At 41.6% G+C, this 18,507-nt stretch overlaps 2 protein-coding genes across 3 annotated transcripts; one reads left to right on the top strand and one right to left on the bottom strand.

Annotated features, from left to right (window-relative positions):
* Positions 1-214: 214 nt before the first annotated feature.
* ubap1 (ubiquitin associated protein 1) lies at positions 215-7,270 on the bottom strand. The gene is made up of 7 exons (XM_069156707.1): positions 7,130-7,270; positions 5,555-5,603; positions 5,265-5,389; positions 3,969-4,790; positions 3,702-3,860; positions 3,162-3,263; positions 215-3,013 (listed from the first exon to the last, which is right to left on the bottom strand). The coding sequence occupies exons 2-7, from the start codon at positions 5,592-5,594 to the stop codon at positions 2,873-2,875; spliced, it is 1,389 nt and encodes a 462-aa protein (XP_069012808.1). The 5' UTR covers positions 5,595-5,603; positions 7,130-7,270; the 3' UTR covers positions 215-2,872.
* A 1,353-nt stretch (positions 7,271-8,623) lies between these two features.
* Positions 8,624-18,152, top strand: ube2r2 (ubiquitin-conjugating enzyme E2R 2). Of its 2 annotated transcripts, none has more exons than XM_069157982.1 (6): positions 8,624-9,209; positions 9,547-9,736; positions 13,008-13,094; positions 13,232-13,329; positions 14,367-14,501; positions 14,625-18,152. In XM_069157982.1, exons 2-6 carry the CDS (start codon positions 9,560-9,562, stop codon positions 14,908-14,910), a joined length of 783 nt encoding a protein of 260 aa, XP_069014083.1. In that variant the 5' UTR covers positions 8,624-9,209; positions 9,547-9,559; the 3' UTR covers positions 14,911-18,152. The 2 variants fall into 2 exon arrangements, with proteins under 2 accessions (XP_069014083.1, XP_069014874.1); XM_069158773.1 differs by having other exon boundaries at positions 9,550-9,736.
* Positions 18,153-18,507: the final 355 nt, after the last annotated feature.

An 18,507-nucleotide genomic window follows, 5' to 3' on the forward strand; every position in this document is an offset into this window, starting at 1 on the left:
CTGACAATACCTGAATGGACAATCATCTGCATTGTTGCGGTTTTGTCATCTGAACAGAGAGAATGAACATATGTTTGTTATAAAGGAGAGAAAGAAGGGGGCGGGGGAGTTGTACTGTCTCACCAGCTTCATGTACCCTATTTAATTTGTTGTGATCATACTTCTTGTGAACAACATTATCAGAATGATCTCAGCAATAATCAAGTCTCACCACTGAAAATATGTGCACATTTAATCATGTGAATTTTCCAAATAATTCAAGAGGAAATTGAACATTTTGTAAATCACATTTTAGGAGCTTGGGAAGGAACACTCAGCTCACCGGCCTTTTATTATACTCCTAAAATATTTCAGCGCTTATTAGATTCATTATGCGGTGACTTAGCTGTGAATCTGATATATAAACTCTTGAACTTGATCCATTAAATAATGACAAGCTAGTTGCACTTTATCCAAGCACAACTCGCAGATCGGAACAGAAACAGGAGGAGGCATCAAATGGAGGAGTTCCACAACCTTGTATACTGTAATCAGCCAAACTTGTGTGGCTCTCAGAGAAGAGGCGAGTGGACATCAACGTGCTTTATCTCTGATTAACTCAACCACACTTGAGTCAAGTATGGAGACAATAATACCACTTATGTGTTTGTCTGTTAGGTAAGTAACCCGTCCTTCTTTGTCACAGCGAATAAAAAGGAAGGCAAGTGAAAATAAAATAAAAGCTAAGTACAAACACTCACTTGTCGATCATGTCAACTGCATATCAAACTTAAAACGCTGGCTGAAAAGAATTTACTTAGACTAACATGACACCTTGCTCATAACGTGTCATTCACCTGCACCAGGAATGCAAACTGTATGAACACCAAAAAAATATTAAGATATGACTCAAGGACAGATTTTTGACATGTGCCACTGAAGCAAACACTGGGATATGGGTGGTTTGGGAAGTTCATTTACTGCAAGCATGTTCTCATCCTTGTGGTTTGCATGGTACTGTATATCCTACAGACACTTGGTCATTTACCATTTGTATCAAACAAATAGAATGACGTCTGTATCTGCAATAAAACACACAGTTTTGTTCTCAAACAGATTGGTGGTTAGACATTTTTTCCTTGTATCTGAACGGAGACAGAGTACTGGACCTCCCCAGAGCAGCACCAGTTCGCAGTCACGTTTTACCAACTTTAAGCCCTTAATCTGTTACCATGCCTCTCACAATCCCCATCAAACCACAAAGCTCAAGATTATGGAAATTCCTGCCATCTTTTCCCTTGGTGCAATTGAGCAGACATGCTTTTTGAACATGGAAATTAAGAGCTCCATTATCACATACTATGAAAATAAAGGATCTTGGCCGGCCTTCTTTTAAACAAATGCAGCCAATCAGCATCTGGGAAAATGTTTTTTTGACCTTTTCTTGTTTTTAAATTTTCCATTTAGGACTGGGGAGATGCCAAACAAACTAAAATCAAGATGAAATGCTCATTTCCTACTACGCATGAGAAAAACAGACAAACCAAAGTCATGTTTGATTAGATTTTGTGGTATGAAATCCAATAACAGAGAATGAATGATATAAATCACTGAACTCAAACCTTTTCTTGTTACAGCCAAATTTTCAGCAAGGCTTAAAACACCCCTCTCCCAACAGTTGCTTGAGGCTCAAATTGCCAGTCAACAGCCACACAATATGAAATGTCTCTATTGCACTGTGATGTGGCTGCAAAAACAACCTTCACTTAATTTTTTTTTTCCACTCGCTCTTTTCCAGTCTGAAAACAAAAGCATCACGTGTAAATGTTACATATCTTACGTTATCATATGAAACTCTATATTTTTAAATCAAAGTGTCAGTGTACTATTTTAAATAAGTTGATAATTATGAAACGTGTGTGTGTGCTTGTGTATTATGTGACACCTCAGTGCCGATGGGCCATGGGATATTCCAAAATTTTCTGCAAAGGAAAATTCCCCCATCTCTCCCTACTTCTTTAGCAGGCTATTCCAGTGCAGATCAAAGAGCACACTGGGAAGTAGTACTCTTATGTTCTGAGTTATAATGACTTATGATCTATTATGCAATTCGTAAAACAGAAAGCAAAGAAATGGAATCTTTAAACTGACATGAAAAAGTGCAGAGAATGTACAGAAAAACAGACACAAATGAATGAAAGCATAAAGTCGAACAGAAACAGGTGCAGGACACCACAGCACAGAGGGCACTTCTTGAGAGTCAGTTCTCTGTCTGGTGACGGTGCCATTTTTTTTTTTTTTATCATTTTTTTTTTTTTTTTTTAACTTTTAATGTTAGTTGGTTCAGTTTGATGGGAGCCTCCTCAAGGCCCCCTATCCCCTCCACCATTTACTAGGTCTGCAGTGAGCAGTGGAAGATGGCAGCTTAGTTGTTTGGGAGTTTCCAAAGTTCACACTCGTCGCTCGGTGGTGCACTAAGAGCCTGCCACCAGCTCCTTTCTGTTTGGTTCTGCAGTCAGATAAACACTTCCAAGTGGAAGCAAATCAGAGTGGCATCAAAATGCCACATCCCACTTCTTCCAGTTTGTCCTTCCCAGCAAAGTAATTCCTTCTATTCTTCGATAAACTAGCAGTACCAACTCCTGGAATCTAACACCACCATGAAGTATTGTTACAGTTTAACCCCCTCCACTCTAGGCACACAGTCGTTAAGAAGTGCTGAGACACAATACGTTGTAGCACAGAGAGAAATACAACAGTCTCCCAGCTGTCCCTTTCACAGCCAAGGCAAGGACAGGGCATGGTGTGATAGGGTGGGCAGAAGAAAAGGGGCTGCTGGGTGGTAGCGGGAGGTATGCCCTGGGTAGAGCTTTGGTTAGGTGACCTGCTTGACTCAGCTCGCTGTGGCACGAGCCATCAGGTCCTCCAGAGCCTTGTCCTGATCATTGTTGTGGACTAGCAGGACCTCTTTAATGGCATCCCGCTCAAATCCCATCTCACCGAATCTTGACATCAGCTCGAGAAACTGCAAAGCCTACAAAGGATGACATTTTTTTTTTAAACAAAATTGTTTAAACGGTTCATGTAATCAACATTACAGCCTCTCAATGACTTAAATTATGTAGTTAAACATTAGGCAGGCTCTGGAGATGTACATTTCTCTAATGCACAAATGTACAAACCTTTTCTTCTGAGCACTGGTACATCTCTAAACATTCCTCCACTGCACTTGCATCAAAGCCTCGCTCACACAGACGACCATGAACAAACAGGTAGTCCAATACCTTGGAAAGACAACAAGTACATGTTTTTTAATGGGTCTAGTATGAACACATTGTTATCCTAAATTCCCTGTATATAAATAGCAATTACAAGCGTAGTATGGTGCTTCAGGTTTTTCTTAAATATTTAGAGCTATACAGTGAAGAGAAATCACCTCATCAATGTTCTGTGGGGTTTATTTTGCTGCTCCTCACCTCAATCTTTCTGTTTTATGACCCCATTATCAATTCCCACTGCAAGTGCTTTTTAAATCAACTGATATCGTTTTACGTATTTCATAAAAGCTGTGTAGAACCTAATCTGCAGCCAAATGTTTTCAGACAACATACAGGGTGATGCAAAGCCTGTCTTTTATATTCAGCCCATATTTACAGAAACATCAGACACTACATGTGTTAGGAATCTGGATTTCTGTGTATTGGGGTGAGTGAGAGTCCCACCTGCTCCACGTTCTGCCCTTGTCTTTGCATGGCCCGTAAGACACCCTCATAAGAGTAGCCCATGCCCACAAGCGTTTCCACACACTGACGTTCGCTGGGAGTCATGCTGAGAAGGGCTCCACCACAGGGCAGACCAACAGATCCCGAACCTGGGTTGACCTAACAAAAACATATATCAATACGTTTGAGTATTTTTTTTTTTTTAACCATCACTTGATAGTTTTTATATGGCACACAGATAATAAATACAATTACTCTTAGACTTACTGGCTTTGGTGTGCCACTCTTAGTGTGGCTGGGTGGCTCAGGAGCAACAATAACTTGGGTCTTGGGTAGGGTCGGACTGCCATTGGGTAGGTTGTGTCGGGGAGCAGGCATGGATGCAGGCAGTGGACAGTACCTCACTGGCTCTAGGTCACCAGAATCAGAGAGCTTGGGAAAAGTCAGAGAGCGGATGTTACAGGGTCGATCATCTGTTTCAAACCCTGCTCTCCCGGGATGCCCAACTCTGTCCATGTCCAGGAAGGCAACCAGCCCATTGGGTTTGTGGGTAAAGCCTGGTTTGGCTGAGATGCTGGTGTTGGTGCTGGGTGGAGATGGACTGTTTCCACGTGATGCTGACCCTCGCTGAGAGACCTCTGGTGGAGATACAGAAGGAAGAGGCTGAGGTTGGGGCTGGCTCTGGAGGATGTTCCTTAGCTCCTCCCTATCGTCCAAAGTTTTGAGCTCTAGCTTGTCGAAGGGATCTTCTTCCCGCTCAAAGTCAGCTAGATTGAGGCTGTGTGGCTGAGGAGTGCTAGGCTGGGTTTTCCTGGGGCCAAGGCTTGGGGCAGGCAGTGGGGTGAGGATGGCATTATGGCTCAGCCCAGCCAGAACAGGGTTCAATGCTGGTGGTGGAAGGTCCTGGTCCTCTGTTGCAGACCGGGGTTTCTTCCCTCCACCACTATCGACGTCCTGAGCCTGGGACAAACACTCCCTGCTCTCTGCCTCCTGCTTGGCTGCTGCCTTTTCTGCTCTTGCCTCTGCTGCTCTGGCCTCAGCCAGTTCTAACCCCCAGCGTGCACTACGCCTCTCCAGAGAAAAGTCATACTGTTGAAGACATATTGAGAGGAAGAATGAGGGTGATGGGTAAATATGGCATAGACCAAGAAAGAAAACAATTATTGTTGCAATTATGAAGCAAATTACTGCTTATTAAAAAGTCCAGTCTAACATTAAGATATCTGGAGAACGTCAATACCATAAACTGATGACAAATTTAAGGTTGCTGTAATTATTATATTGTAATATTTTAAACAATAAAAGGTGCTTCATTTTCAAGCTGATATGCTCAAATCACCAGCAACAGCCTAAATAACTTCTGGGACCAAACTGTCACCCTGTTGGATAGCATGTGCATTAAATTATTTTAAACTAAGCATAAATAGCAAAAATGACACCTTCTCTGCAGTCATGGTGTCATGTTTGCTGTCTGAAATATGACACCATCTGACTAAAAATGGGATTTGCAAAGCTGCATGTAGGCCACAACTAACTCACAACACCTTCATTGTGCTGACTAACCTGTGTGTCCACCAGTAAAGAGCCGCAGTCAGGCAGACAGAAACCGACAGGCAGCCCCACTTTGGCTGGGCAGCGGAATTTTTCATTTATCTTGAAGGGAACGTCTTCAAGGTAGCTAATGGGTCCTGTGTACAAAAAAGAAAAAAACAGAAGCCCAGTTGACATATATTAGAAGAGTAGACACAGGAACTACTGGTGTCAGTAGATCTTGAACACACACTTAACTCACAACTTAAAACACGAGTGTAGTCTCGAAGTGAAACAAGAAAGTGTTCAGAATGAGCCCTTACCATTGTTGTATGCATCTGATCCAGACTTCCTCGCAGCCATTTAGAGTCTCTGAAAACAGAAATGAATATATAAGTTAGTAAATAGTGAGAGTGCCAGAGTTTTGTTTAACTGACAAAAAGAGCCAACAATGACAAGCTACAGGTTAATGCAAGTTCAAATGGTTCAACAGTATGAACAAAGTGGATTTCCACAGTCCTTCTTGCACACGTAATGTATGTACTATGACATGGAGTTTCTGATATTTACAGTACGTTGTCTTTCAAATGGGGACATTGATTGTACAGAACAGTTTTAATCAATAAAGAAGACAAGTGACACTTTATTGCATGGCAGGGCAAATTCTTCTTAAATTATAATCATTCCATTTGCCTTTCTGTATTACACAGCTTTGCATTTTAAATGACACAATCCCATTTTTTGGTGATCTGTGCAACAATGCCTGCTAATATCAACACAGGGAAGTCACTGTTTTCAAGTCTGCTAAACACAGACTTTGATCTGGGTGCTGGTTGTAAATAGCGTTAATTTGATCCACTTGCACAGCTGATTTATTAGCAAAAAAAAAGTACATAACACTCCAATATTCTGAGTTTAAAGTAAACAGTGACTCAACTGGCCCCTAGACAAACAATGACTGTGTTGTTAGCGATCCCTACATCGGTGAAAGCCAACATCTAACTCCACATTAGAATACATTCCCATGTCACCAATCCACCAGTGTGGAAATGGACCACACATAATCAGGGTGGTGGGGGCCGGAGAGGGGGAGGGGTGTCTTGTGATCAGGATCCACGTCTCTATCAAATTCCGTATGCAATGACTTTAAGCATGACGAGTTTAACGTAGTATTTAGTTAATTAGTAGCTCATACTAGTTAGGGACAACATTATATAACAACTCTGCATCACTAGTTGCTGTTTTCCGTAAATATTTTAACAACTTACCTTGTACTGATCGTTACAGTAATACACGTCAGTAAGACTTAACACAGATATCAGTAATGACCACAACAGCTCTGGACGACTCGAACAAGTAAAAAGGTTTGCAAACTTTGAGGGACTTCAACTGCGTCTAACTTAAAACGATAACGAAAGGAGAACATTATTAATAGTTCATTTCCGTTTTCAGACAGGTTTATGTTAAAACACGTAGTTTCAAAGCCATCAGCTGCCACGCATGGCTCCTGAAATGTGTTTACAGGCCCACGGATGTACAATTAGCGAGAGTCACTTAAGTTAGGATAGCTTTAGCTACAAGCTAGGCTAGCCTTAGCTATCTTTGGTTAGGTCCTTCCTTAACAGCTAATAGCTAACATACGGTCACAGTTTAAGAAGTCGGCGTGGGGAAAGGTGTAAGCTTAGGTGGCATTCGTGTAATATAGTGATCAAATAAATGATTTGACTGACAACCACCACTAGAAAGAGGTTAATGGTCTTGGGGGAGTGCCACTGTTCATGCTAATACGCTTAGTTGTGTGAGTGGCCTGGCTGTAACGTTATGTGGCTGGACAGGACTGACTGCTGCCACCGCCCCTCAAATAAAACGGAGCTCACACGAATACACATGCTTCTCACCAGTATCTGCTCCGTCTTCTCCTTTCAAAATATAAACGACGTCTAATCACGGTGGAACTCCGATTCCAACAGTCCTGCGGAACAGTTTTATTTATACTGAAAGCTCTTTCCTGCTCCAGCGTAGGTCGCCATCTTGATTTGTCAAACTCCCTTCAACTGGTTCCTGTCTGATGTCACTCGTCACATGACGTCAGACCATGACAACACCATTTTCTGTGTTATTGGCCAGGCTGCCAAGAGTATAAAATCCAAAATATATTTGATAGGGATAATAACCTACATTTCATTATTTTAATTTCAGTGCTGAAATACAAAGAATTACAAATCCCACACAATACAAACGTGTGCTGATTTAATTAAATTTAAATCTGTTTCAATTTGTTTAACCTATTCCATAATCTGGGATTGACTGTTTATTATGTGTACTGAATGTTATCTTCATTGTAGTATTTGTCAAACATATGGAAAGATACTCATCCCCCATGATGATTATAATAATTGCCTCATAAATTCAGCTTTTTGTTCAGTTAGGAAAATGTAAACTATTCTGCTTTTAAAATCAGCTCTACAAAGGGGCAAGGTTGTTGTTGTTGTTTTTTCAATGATTAAATATGGTTGTATTATTTAAGCACAATAACAGCCTGACTGATTGTGAGACTGAGAGACTCCGGGTTACCCTCTCCTCCCTGTGTTGACCCAAAGTAAGCTGATTGATTCTCATGATCAGAAAACTGGTGTACACAGACTGACTAATCCTCGTCACCGTATTCAGTTTTGAAGTGGTTTTCATTCCAATATCATTCAGCATAAAGAAGCAAGGTGTTTTTTTTTTTTTTTTTTTTTTTTTTTAGCTTTACACAATTGTATTTGTTTCAAAATGACTGCAGTGAAGGACAGGAATTAGTGCAATCTATTCAGAGAAGTGAGTCATTGCAATCTGAAGTCATTCTGACAAAGCAATATTGACAACTCAAATATCAGGTGTTAATCACCTTTTCCATAAAGCTCACAATCTCAAAGAGGTTCAGGCTTCACTGTCAACAAAGCATTACCTACTTGAAGACGCTCATTCCTCCGAGGGACTTAAAAGTTCTACTTTTTAACATTTTAACAATATTTGTGAAAGGTCTAATTCACAATTTCATTCAAACATTAATCCTGATCTCGATGACACGTACTGAACCACAGACATTGTAAATCTGACATCCTTTATATCTAACGATACATGGGGAAATATAGTGAGATATGAATGATTTAAAGTGGAGGCCGTTTTTATTTGATGTCAAAATCAAACAAACTCTCAAAACGGATTTGCACGTTCACTGAAAATACATGAAATAGGAAGGCTGACGTTATGTTCAGTTTAAATAAAATTGTTAAACACATGTAATTGTATATTATATAAATGCGTATTATTTTTTTGTTAGGCATCGAGTGCGCGCACGTCACGTTCAGACCTGCACGCGCTTTACGTCGCTCTGCAGACACGCGCAATGATAGCCGGAAGCATCGATGGGAGGAAAATAAAAATCGATTAAATCCACTGTATTTCGCGAGTGTAAACCTCTCACTTAATGTCCTTTTTGCGACCGTAGGCTGGAATTTATCAGTCTTCTACACTGCAGCTGTGCTGGAGGGGACGGTAGAGGGCAGGAAATGTGCTCCATTTGAACGAAGTTGCTCGGTAGGGGTTTAGCTGACGTGTGGAGAAGTTGAGACTGCCACAGAGCAGATAAACAAACATAAACAAGCAGGGATCAGCTGAGCGCCTGTCCGAACCGAACCAGCAGCGCGGAGAGATGTCAGGGAGAGCGAGATTCCTCTTTCGAGCCCAAGAATGATCCACAGGAGACCGTGACTTTCACTGATACTTGCTTCATGTCAACTGTCAACACTGGCACACAAAGAATTTCGGCAACACAACACGAGGACCAGCCATAAGCTTTAGCAGAAAACCCACTGCTTCTGTCACTGTCTCTGTGTCAAGACCTAGCCAGGTTAGCATGGACAGCCTATGAGTTTACCGTCCAGCTTTCAGCTCTAACGAAACGAGTACACATTACAGTGCAAGGAGACAGAGGTAAACACTTTTTGTTAACTTTGCTTTTTCCCCCATAAAGGGCCTGCGAACTAAACCACTGACCCAAGCTAGCTTGGGAGGCTACATATCCTGTTTGTGTTTGAATTCTTAATGCAGTGTTCAGTTTACCAGCAGGGCTGTTATCTAAGCAGGTTTGCCATTCATTTTTGTCTCCAGCTGTTTTCTAGGAAGACTAATGTCAATGCAAACACAGCTTAAAGATTGTAGGTGTTTGCTGTGGTGTCAGATTGTGATCATTAAATGAAAAGTTTTTGTGGAATTCTGACAGTATCACTAAGCTCATTTTATTTTCCCCACTTCCTCTCACTGGTGTCAGAAGTGGAGTTAACATGGCACACCAGTCAACCCCTAGTTCTCAGAAGGCCCTGATGATGGAGCTGAAGTCCCTGCAGGAGCAGCCAGTGGAGGGCTTCCGCATCACTCTGGTGGAGGAGTCTGACCTCTACAACTGGGAAGTGGCCATCTTCGGGCCCCCGAACACCCTGTATGAGGGAGGCTACTTCAAGGTGGGACAGACGCTTCCAGTAGCTAAATGTGTTCAGAAAAGTCAGTGCAGGACATCATGTTCACTTAATGTGACTCTTTCATGAAGCTACTATAGATTAATTTGTCAATGGTTATATGTAGGTCAACTGTGTTATTAATGAAGAGTTCTTCCTATTGGTGCTACTCAGAAAACAACCAGGTGACTGTGTTCAAAACCAAAGTGTCAGACAAAGTAGTCACACACTTTTGAAAGCTATAAATCAACAATGGCTCACCTCTACTGCTCTAGGCATGTTTTAGGCAGCCATATCTATATTTGATCAATTTCCGGTCCGTCCCTCCGTTCTCCTTGCCCAGCCTTGACCCTCCATGCTATATGATGGTTGTGCTTCAGATAGCTATTTTTTAGCCATGAGTCCGATATAAATGGCACCTCATCGCAGAGAAAGAATAAGAGAGAAGGGCATGATCAGACTTATCTTTCGTTCTTTCATGTTACTTATTGAAACGTTTAGAAAACGCAGCACAGTAAAGGCCGGGTGACGCTGTAGCCTGCCAGGAATGCCAAAATAATACAGAACAGGTATTGCTGAAGTGTAGCCTACTCTTCTTGTCTTTGATTTTGTTATAATTTTAATATCGTTTATCAAGTTAAGTTAAATCAGTTTTATTGGTGTACCCTTTATTCGCAAATTAGTTTTGTTGTGCTGTAATCTGCACCACATATTATATTACAGCCTTTATCTTTAGACCTTAGAGTCAGATAGCACACACATGCACACAGATATATGAGAAATCTCAGGAAGGAAAACAAACAGGGAACCCCTCTTTCTTGCCCCAGTGAGGTGCGTTAGGGGGAGTTCACTCTGGGAAGATTTCCAGTCTATCACATGGCTCAATAACACTTTCACGGCCAGTTTAGAGTTCCCAATTCAACGAACATGCATGTAACAGCCTGTCGACATTTTTGTAAACCCAGGACCAGTGCTCACCCCTGAACCCCTGTGATGCCCACATAATTACATCGGTGAATGACTTGTAGAGTCTGGTGTACTATAGAGAGGAATGCCTTGACTGTTCTACTTCAGAGCCACTGGCCTTCATTTAATGAAATATTGGTAGAAGAGATTGACTTGTGTATTTGCTGAACCCTGCTCCTGTGGCCCAGTTACAGAGCATACCATGTGAAGTCATGCGTTCAGGACACGGACAATGTTTTCGTGCATATTCAGTGGCCACCAAACGCATGTTAACAGTAGAGTTAAGGAGTGTTTGAAATCAAAAGCAATTATCAACTTTCATTTAATGCTCTTCACACGTGAGCATTTGACCATTTCTAAGACAATTACTAAGACAAGCCAGAGGGGTTGTGGAGCAAAGATTTATGGCAAGATGAGACCAAAATGAACCTTTACACAAAGTAACGGAAAGCCGGTCATGTCATGACCTGGCCATGTATGGCTTATTCACCTTCTCTGATAATGAAACAGAGGAACAGTTGAATTCAGAACTGGACACACGCAGGTTGTCTGGCTACGTTCCGATTACTTCCTCCAATTTCATTGATTGAACCATCAACCTACAAGCAAGACAACAACCCTAAACACACTGTGTCGAGGAAAAAACACTTGATTTTTGAAACATAAAGAAAACCACAATACACATGCTGTTAATGGAAATGCGTGTATGTTGCGACATAACATGACATGACATGCAAAGTATCGCAGCGTTTTATAATGAACAGAGACTTCGGGACTTCTTTTGCGTTGGTCAGATATACGTCATTTTCCAAACCATCTATAGATCCCTAGGAAACAGAAATCGCACTATAAGCAGTGGGAGGTCTTATTGACTGGCTACGTGAGTCACCTGATTTAAACTCTATTGAGCATTTTATAATGAAGACAGAGAATCTCCATCGACTGAAGGCCGCTGATTTTAAAGCCTGGAAAGCATTTCAAAATAAGATATTTAATTCTGTCAGTGGGTCTTAGACTTGATGTGGTCATTACATCATTTCCTTTGACCCACATCTGTTAACTTACTCTGCACATGTGAAAGTTTCTCTTAGAATAGATAACGAGCAGAGAAAGTCATGGCAGCGTATCATATCTCCTTTTTATAATGTCCCACAGCTGCAGTAGTGTGGTGACACGATAGTCCTATCTGACTGACAAACAGTTCTTTGGGAGATGGGGTGGTGTTACACACACGAGCACACACCCAAGCCCACAAGCCTTTCACCGAGATAATTGTGCAATACTTCGAAAATAGAACACAGAACCACAGGCAACAAATGTTGTCACCTAATGTTTACTGCTTTAAAGAATTAATTTGTTTCCTTGATGACCTGATGTCACCTGTTCCACAGTGTCATGTGTGCATGGCTGAGTGTATGATTGTATATTCCTCTGTTGTACAGGAAGACACTTTGGGGTTGAATACTTGCTTTCAGTCAACTTTAAAAGCAGCTTTTAATTACATTTCTGGTTGCCTTTGCTTGAGACTCCTTGCAAAATGTTGCTTGTTCCTTTAATTTTTGTTTGAGGAAACCCAAAGGAAGAATTAATTTTGTTATTTCACTGTAAACTAAAACAGTAACTAACATACAGTAATGCTTAAAAGTTTGCCTTCATTGATGGAACAATGAATTCTGAACCATACCAAGAAATTCTGAAGAAGAATTTAAGGACTTCTTACCATGAACTTAATCTTAAGAGAGAGCGGGTCATGCAGCCAGACAATGAAAGCACACAAGTACTTCTACTAAAAAATATCTCAAGAAGAATAAACTTCATGTTTTGGAATAGCCAAGTCAAAGTCCTGACCTTAATCCAACGGAAATGTCGTGGAAGGACCTGAAGAGAGGATTTCATGTGAGGAAACTCACTAACACACCAGAGCTGAAACTGATCTGTGCGGAAGAATGAGCTTAAATTCCTCCAAGCCAATGAACAAACCGGATCAACAGTTGCTGGATATGTTTAGTTGCAGTTATTGCTGCACAAGGGGATCACACCAGATACTAAAAGTAAAGCTTCACATATGTTTGCCTATCAGGGATGTGTAATTTTAGATAATTTTTCTCAATAAGGAAATGATCAAATATAATATTTTTGTCTCACTTGTTTAATTGAATTCTCCTTATCTATTATTTGGACATTTGTGAAAATCCAATGATGTTTATATTCGTATTTATGTGTAAATATATAACATTTTGAAGGGGTTTACCAACTTTCGAGCAGCACTGTAATAAAAGTCAAACTTGGGTGTCTCTGTTTGTCCATCCAGGCTCACATCAAGTTCCCAGTTGACTACCCGTACTCGCCACCAACCTTTCGCTTCCTCACCAAGATGTGGCACCCCAATATCTATGAGGTAAAACGCTTTGTGTTCGTCATGCCACTCTGGCATTTATATAGACATTAAGATAATTGGTCATTTAGAGGCTAAATATAGGCACATTTATGTTTTGATGACAGATTTTTATACTGTGTCTTTCGGTCTCCTTCCAGAACGGAGATGTTTGCATCTCCATCCTGCACCCCCCTGTCGATGACCCACAAAGTGGGGAGCTGCCCTCCGAAAGGTGGAACCCCACCCAGAATGTCAGGTAGTTTCTAAACACCACCTCAGCAACCATATGCACGTTTATTCATCCTACAAAACACTGCAGACGGCCAATTGAAGTTTACTTTTCATAGCTTTTATTAAAGATTTTAGATATTCATTTGAACAATGAATGAATTAAAACCTAATATGGGAAATAAAGCTGCAGATTAAAGGAGAACTTCATTAATTTTACACATCAAAGTTTGTTTACAGGTCTCGGGGAGAAAAAAGTTGTATAAAGCATTTTGTAGCTCCAGAGGGAGTTGAGTGAAGTCTGATAAATTACCACAAGTGCTGTTTGGGGCTGTAAACTCCAAATTTGAACATCCAAAAGTTTGATGGTGTGGACTTAGAAAACAACAGCACTGTTTTAGACCCCTGTAGCCAGCTCCTCATCTCTGCTTGAAGCTAGCAGCTCTACTTTAAATTAGCTGCTAGTGGTTACACACCTTTATTTCTAACCAACTGTATGTGGTTGCGTTGCATTGTGGGTACTGTATGCGCCAGGTCTTGACAATACAGGAGAATGAGTGGAATAAATCAGATGCATATTTTTCCCTGCTCAATCTATGGTGTAGTCCACTAATAACCGTCTGCAAAAAGATTAAATAAAAAAAACCCCGGTAATCTGATGCATGTGCTGCATATATCAGATGTAGGTGTAATGTAATTTTCGAAATGCAAATCAAGAACAGTATATGTTAACTGTTCACTTTCACCAATTCCTGTGTTCTGTATAACATCTGAAGAAGAGGACACCACTGTAGGGTAGCTTTCTGAATTTCATCTAAATTTAGCATGTCAGCAAGATACACAGAGGTGAGGTAAAGTGCTGAGTTTGTATTTGAAAACCTGAGCAGATTGGGGGTAGCATGTAATTGAGCCACAGGGGGAAAGGGGTGAGGTAACATCCCTGTCTGAGCTGGAGTGAAGCTTGTGAAGTTTGTGTAGAGCTTTGATTTCACATGTCAACAGGATCTGATATTGGAGTGCCCTCATTTTCTGTCCGTGTTTGTGCTCCGTTTCTTTCATGATCAGGACCATCCTGCTTAGTGTGATCTCTCTGCTCAATGAGCCCAACACCTTCTCACCAGCCAACGTGGATGCCTCTGTTATGTTTCGTAAATGGAGGGACAGCAAAGGCAAGGATAAGGAGTATGCAGAGATTATCAGGTAACACAATATGAGTCTTTTGTGTATGTTCAGCCGAATGTACACTGTAGTTACTTTAAACGTGTGTGTCTCATGCAATCGGTACAATAATAATAAAAAAACGCAATTCCTGTTGGCCCACAGGAAACAGGTGATGTCAACAGCAGCAGAGGCTGAGCGGGACGGCGTCAAGGTGCCGACCACATTAGCGGAGTACTGCGTGCAGACCAGGGTTCCCTCTCAGGACAGCAGTTCAGACCTCCTCTACGACGACCTCTACGACGACGACATGGAGGAAGAGGACGAGGAGGATGACGAGAGCGAGATGGAGTCGGTAGGTGAAGCCGGGGGGATCAGCAGTGTGGAGGACGGCGGGACGTCCACCAGACGCTACGACAACCAGGACGACTCTGGCAATGAAGACTCATGATGATCTGGATGATGACTCCTCCCTGCCAACTCCCCCACCACCCTCCTTCTTTGTTCAATGTATGTGCGTGTGTGTGCGTGTGTGTGTGTGTGTGTGTGTGTGTGTGTGTGTGTGTGTGTGTGTGTGTGTGTGTGTGTGTGTGTGTGTGTGTGTGTGTGCGCGCGCGCACGTGTGTACATGTGTACATGTGTGTGTGCGTGTGTTTGCACATACAGTGGGATCAAAAGTCTACTGCCAAAAACCTTTCATCATTTATTAAACTAATACAAATGTTTGGTCAACAGTTCTCAGATGCTGTTACATTTCAGCAAACGTTTGTCGGTACGGTTTTCACTGAAAGTCTTTGGTGTTTCCACCGTTTGCCTTAATTACAGCTTGCACTCTGTCTGGCATCAAATGTTTTGCAGAGTTTAAGAGTTGAAATTATTCCAGCACTGTTTGAGACTGCCTTGAGGGCTCTGTCTTAAACCCGGTGCAAAGCAGCTCCCAGCGCAACGCAACTGTCTTTGCTAGTTTCAGACCAGTTTTTCTTTTTTTGTCCAATGCCCACATTGTTTAAATAGCAAATGTACCTGTGCCCATCTGAGCACCATTGGACATGTTGGTCTTAAAATGAGATTTGGTCAGGAGCATTGCTGACTAACAAAAACCTTGTCTGAATTCAGTGGTGCAGTATTTTGCTGATATTTTAAGGCAGCATAGATAGTAATATGCGCCTACATAGTCAGGTGCACAATGTGCTCACAATCTGCTTGTTACACACACAGGGACATACTGCAGCGCACAAAGATGCAAAAGATTAAAAATAACAAAGATTACAATGTGAAGGATTATTATTGTGTACATCAATCTGTCCACCAGCAGATCTGTGTCCCCTGCAGAGAAGCGTTCTTTTCCACTACTTGGCAAATCCACTGTTTTAACAGCAATCGGCCAAGGGGACAGCACATATGGCTTTTTAAAGGGAATGGAAGATGACTCTCTGGTCTATTCATTTTATGCTCGAAACACATCTTTGATCAATCAGGGGACTAAGTACCACCCCTCAGAACCATGCGCCTTACTTTGCTCTCAGATTATCCACCGTTAAACTAGCAAAAGTGGATTTGGACACGCCCTGAATGCACGTGTGTCGTGCACTTTAGACCGTGAGCTTAGAAAGTTAAAATAAAACCCTGGGAGTATTTTTGATTTTAGGTTATAGTTCATGTTTTTATAATGTTAAACTGAAGAGTTTGAGGATTCATCCTCCTCCAAACCAAAAATAATATAATGCCCCTGCAAAGTGGAGCCGCGTTAGTCCACGGTCAGCATGTGATTAACTACGTACAAGTTACTGATTCCAGACAAAACAAAACGAATCACTGAATTCAACACTAGTTTTTAATGATTTACTCTCGTGAAACCGATTCCTCACATATCACACTTTAAGTTGTTTGGTTGCAAACATGAAATAATTTTTTTTTATTGAGTTTCCTCAGTCTGAAATATGAATATACTTCAGTCCATGATAAACCATTCAACTTTTTACCATCAGTGCGAGGAGTGGTTTGGTAACTGTTTTCCTTCTACCTGTAGTATTTAAATGGTCCTGCTTTGGATGACAACAACTTGGTTTTATGAAAATCTCTCCATCCTGCAATTCACAGCCCTCACGAAAACAATGTGGCTTCACATTGCTTTTCTTTTTAAAGTACTTGTTTTGATGTAAACAAACAGTAACTAAGTAATCATCAACTTTGTTCCACAAAGACCATAAAAGAAAGACCATGTGCTGGAGAGGTATATATACATTAATATTTGAATCATGCTTTGCACATGTCCAGACAAAATGTTCCCACAGGTAAAACAGTACTTGTATCAGTCACGAAAAATGTATTCTTTACTTTAAAACCATGGTCTGAGTAAACAAATTGTCTTAGTTTTGATAAATGATGAAAACAACTTGTCCTTGTGGTGGTCTCTTGAACCCCAGTGTCGCTGACCAGCTCCTTGTCTGGCTGGTCCCTGTCAGATTGGTTTCTTGTTGAAAGAAAGATTGGATCTATCCACCGTGTCTTTCCTTGTCGCTGTTTTTCTATGTAGTTTTGGTTGACACTGTCCTCCCTGACTTGTCTCTTGTATTTTCTGGGATGGCTCGGACAGTGTGGGGAAATGGACACCTAGCTGTTTGGCTCATTAACCAGTCGATGAGCTGGCCAGCTCATCCCATCACTCATTCGGTGCGTCCCTCGGCACAACATCTGTGTCCCCCGCGCCTGTCTGTTCGACTTTGATGCAATCAACTTCAACTTGCAAAAACAGGCTCTGCCGTGACTCCACCCTCTTGGGTACACCTTCAGTAGTCCATCACAACTTCTCTCTCATGATCCCCCCCCAAAGCAGCATCGTTTGGTGAGTGGTGAACAAGGTCAAGACCTTTTCCCATGTCGCCTCCTGCACTTCTCTCTGCCTCTTAAACCTCAGGGCCTCGAAGACTTTCACTGAGAGAGAAGAAAAAACAATCAAAGAGAATCCTAAGACATAAACTTCTCCTCACCTCCACCTCCTTTTCTTATTTTCTGTATCACTGGGTGTTATTAGAGGGCCAAGAGTGCTCGGAAAGTCTGCAGTCCCACCGCTAGCGTTTCCACGTGAGTGTTGCCGTTGGTCCTGAAGGGTCCTGAAATTTGTTTGCTTTTTGGAAGGCAAAAGTCAAATCAACATACGTCTGTAGGAACTTTCTCCTCAAGGCAGTGCTCACATTATGTTGCGATAGATGTGAAAATATATATATTTTTTTGCTCCGTGACTCCAACTTCTGCTTCAATGCTTAGTGAAATTTGGACGTTGTTACTGCGCTACATCACATCCGTAGCCTGTTTACCAACACGGACAAAAATCAACATGCAGCTTAGATACACATTTGCATTTGAATGAATATGACACTGATTGCCTGTCGTGTGTGTGTGTGTGTGTGTGTGTGTGTGTGTGCGTGTGCATGTGCGTGCGCGTGCGTATATTTATATTTACTACTCATATTGGCTATGATGTCAGGGTTTTCCTTGTTTCTGTGGAATCGGTGTTGACGTCTGTCACACGAGTGAGTTTGTCCAAACGACCTATTGGACTTTGTCCAGTTGAGAAAACATTCAGTGTGTTTGCACTTTGTTCAAGTGCTGTGTTGGGAGGCCTAAAATCGGCCAAGGATTTGACTGATTTGAAAAAAATAAACACCCCTGAGTATTAAACTTTTGAACACACCGAACAGCATAACGTGACTAATTTTACTTGGGCTGCATCAAGTAAACCACACATTTTGGGCTATGTTTTATGAATCTGTTGCCCTGTTTAACACAACTGAGCAGTTGGGGAAAACCTTTGATTCCAACAGATGGATTTTATGCCAAGGAAGCCAAGTGACAGCCCCACAACCGTTCATTTTAAAGACTATGGAGCAATGGATGCATGTAGTGGATTTTAAGCCCTTAGAATGAACTCTTTATGAGATACCTTTTGGATTTTAATGTGAAGCCAAAGGAGTGAAACGTTCTCTCCTGGCCCCGTGTTTGGAGAGACTGGATTGTGTCGAGGACATAGGAGAGGAAATCAACTCCT

This window comes from Embiotoca jacksoni, unplaced genomic scaffold, assembly GCF_022577435.1.
Source record: "Embiotoca jacksoni isolate LCO1_2020_lvr unplaced genomic scaffold, fEmbJac1.0.p SCAF_1, whole genome shotgun sequence".
Lineage (NCBI taxonomy): Eukaryota > Metazoa > Chordata > Actinopteri > Embiotocidae > Embiotoca > Embiotoca jacksoni.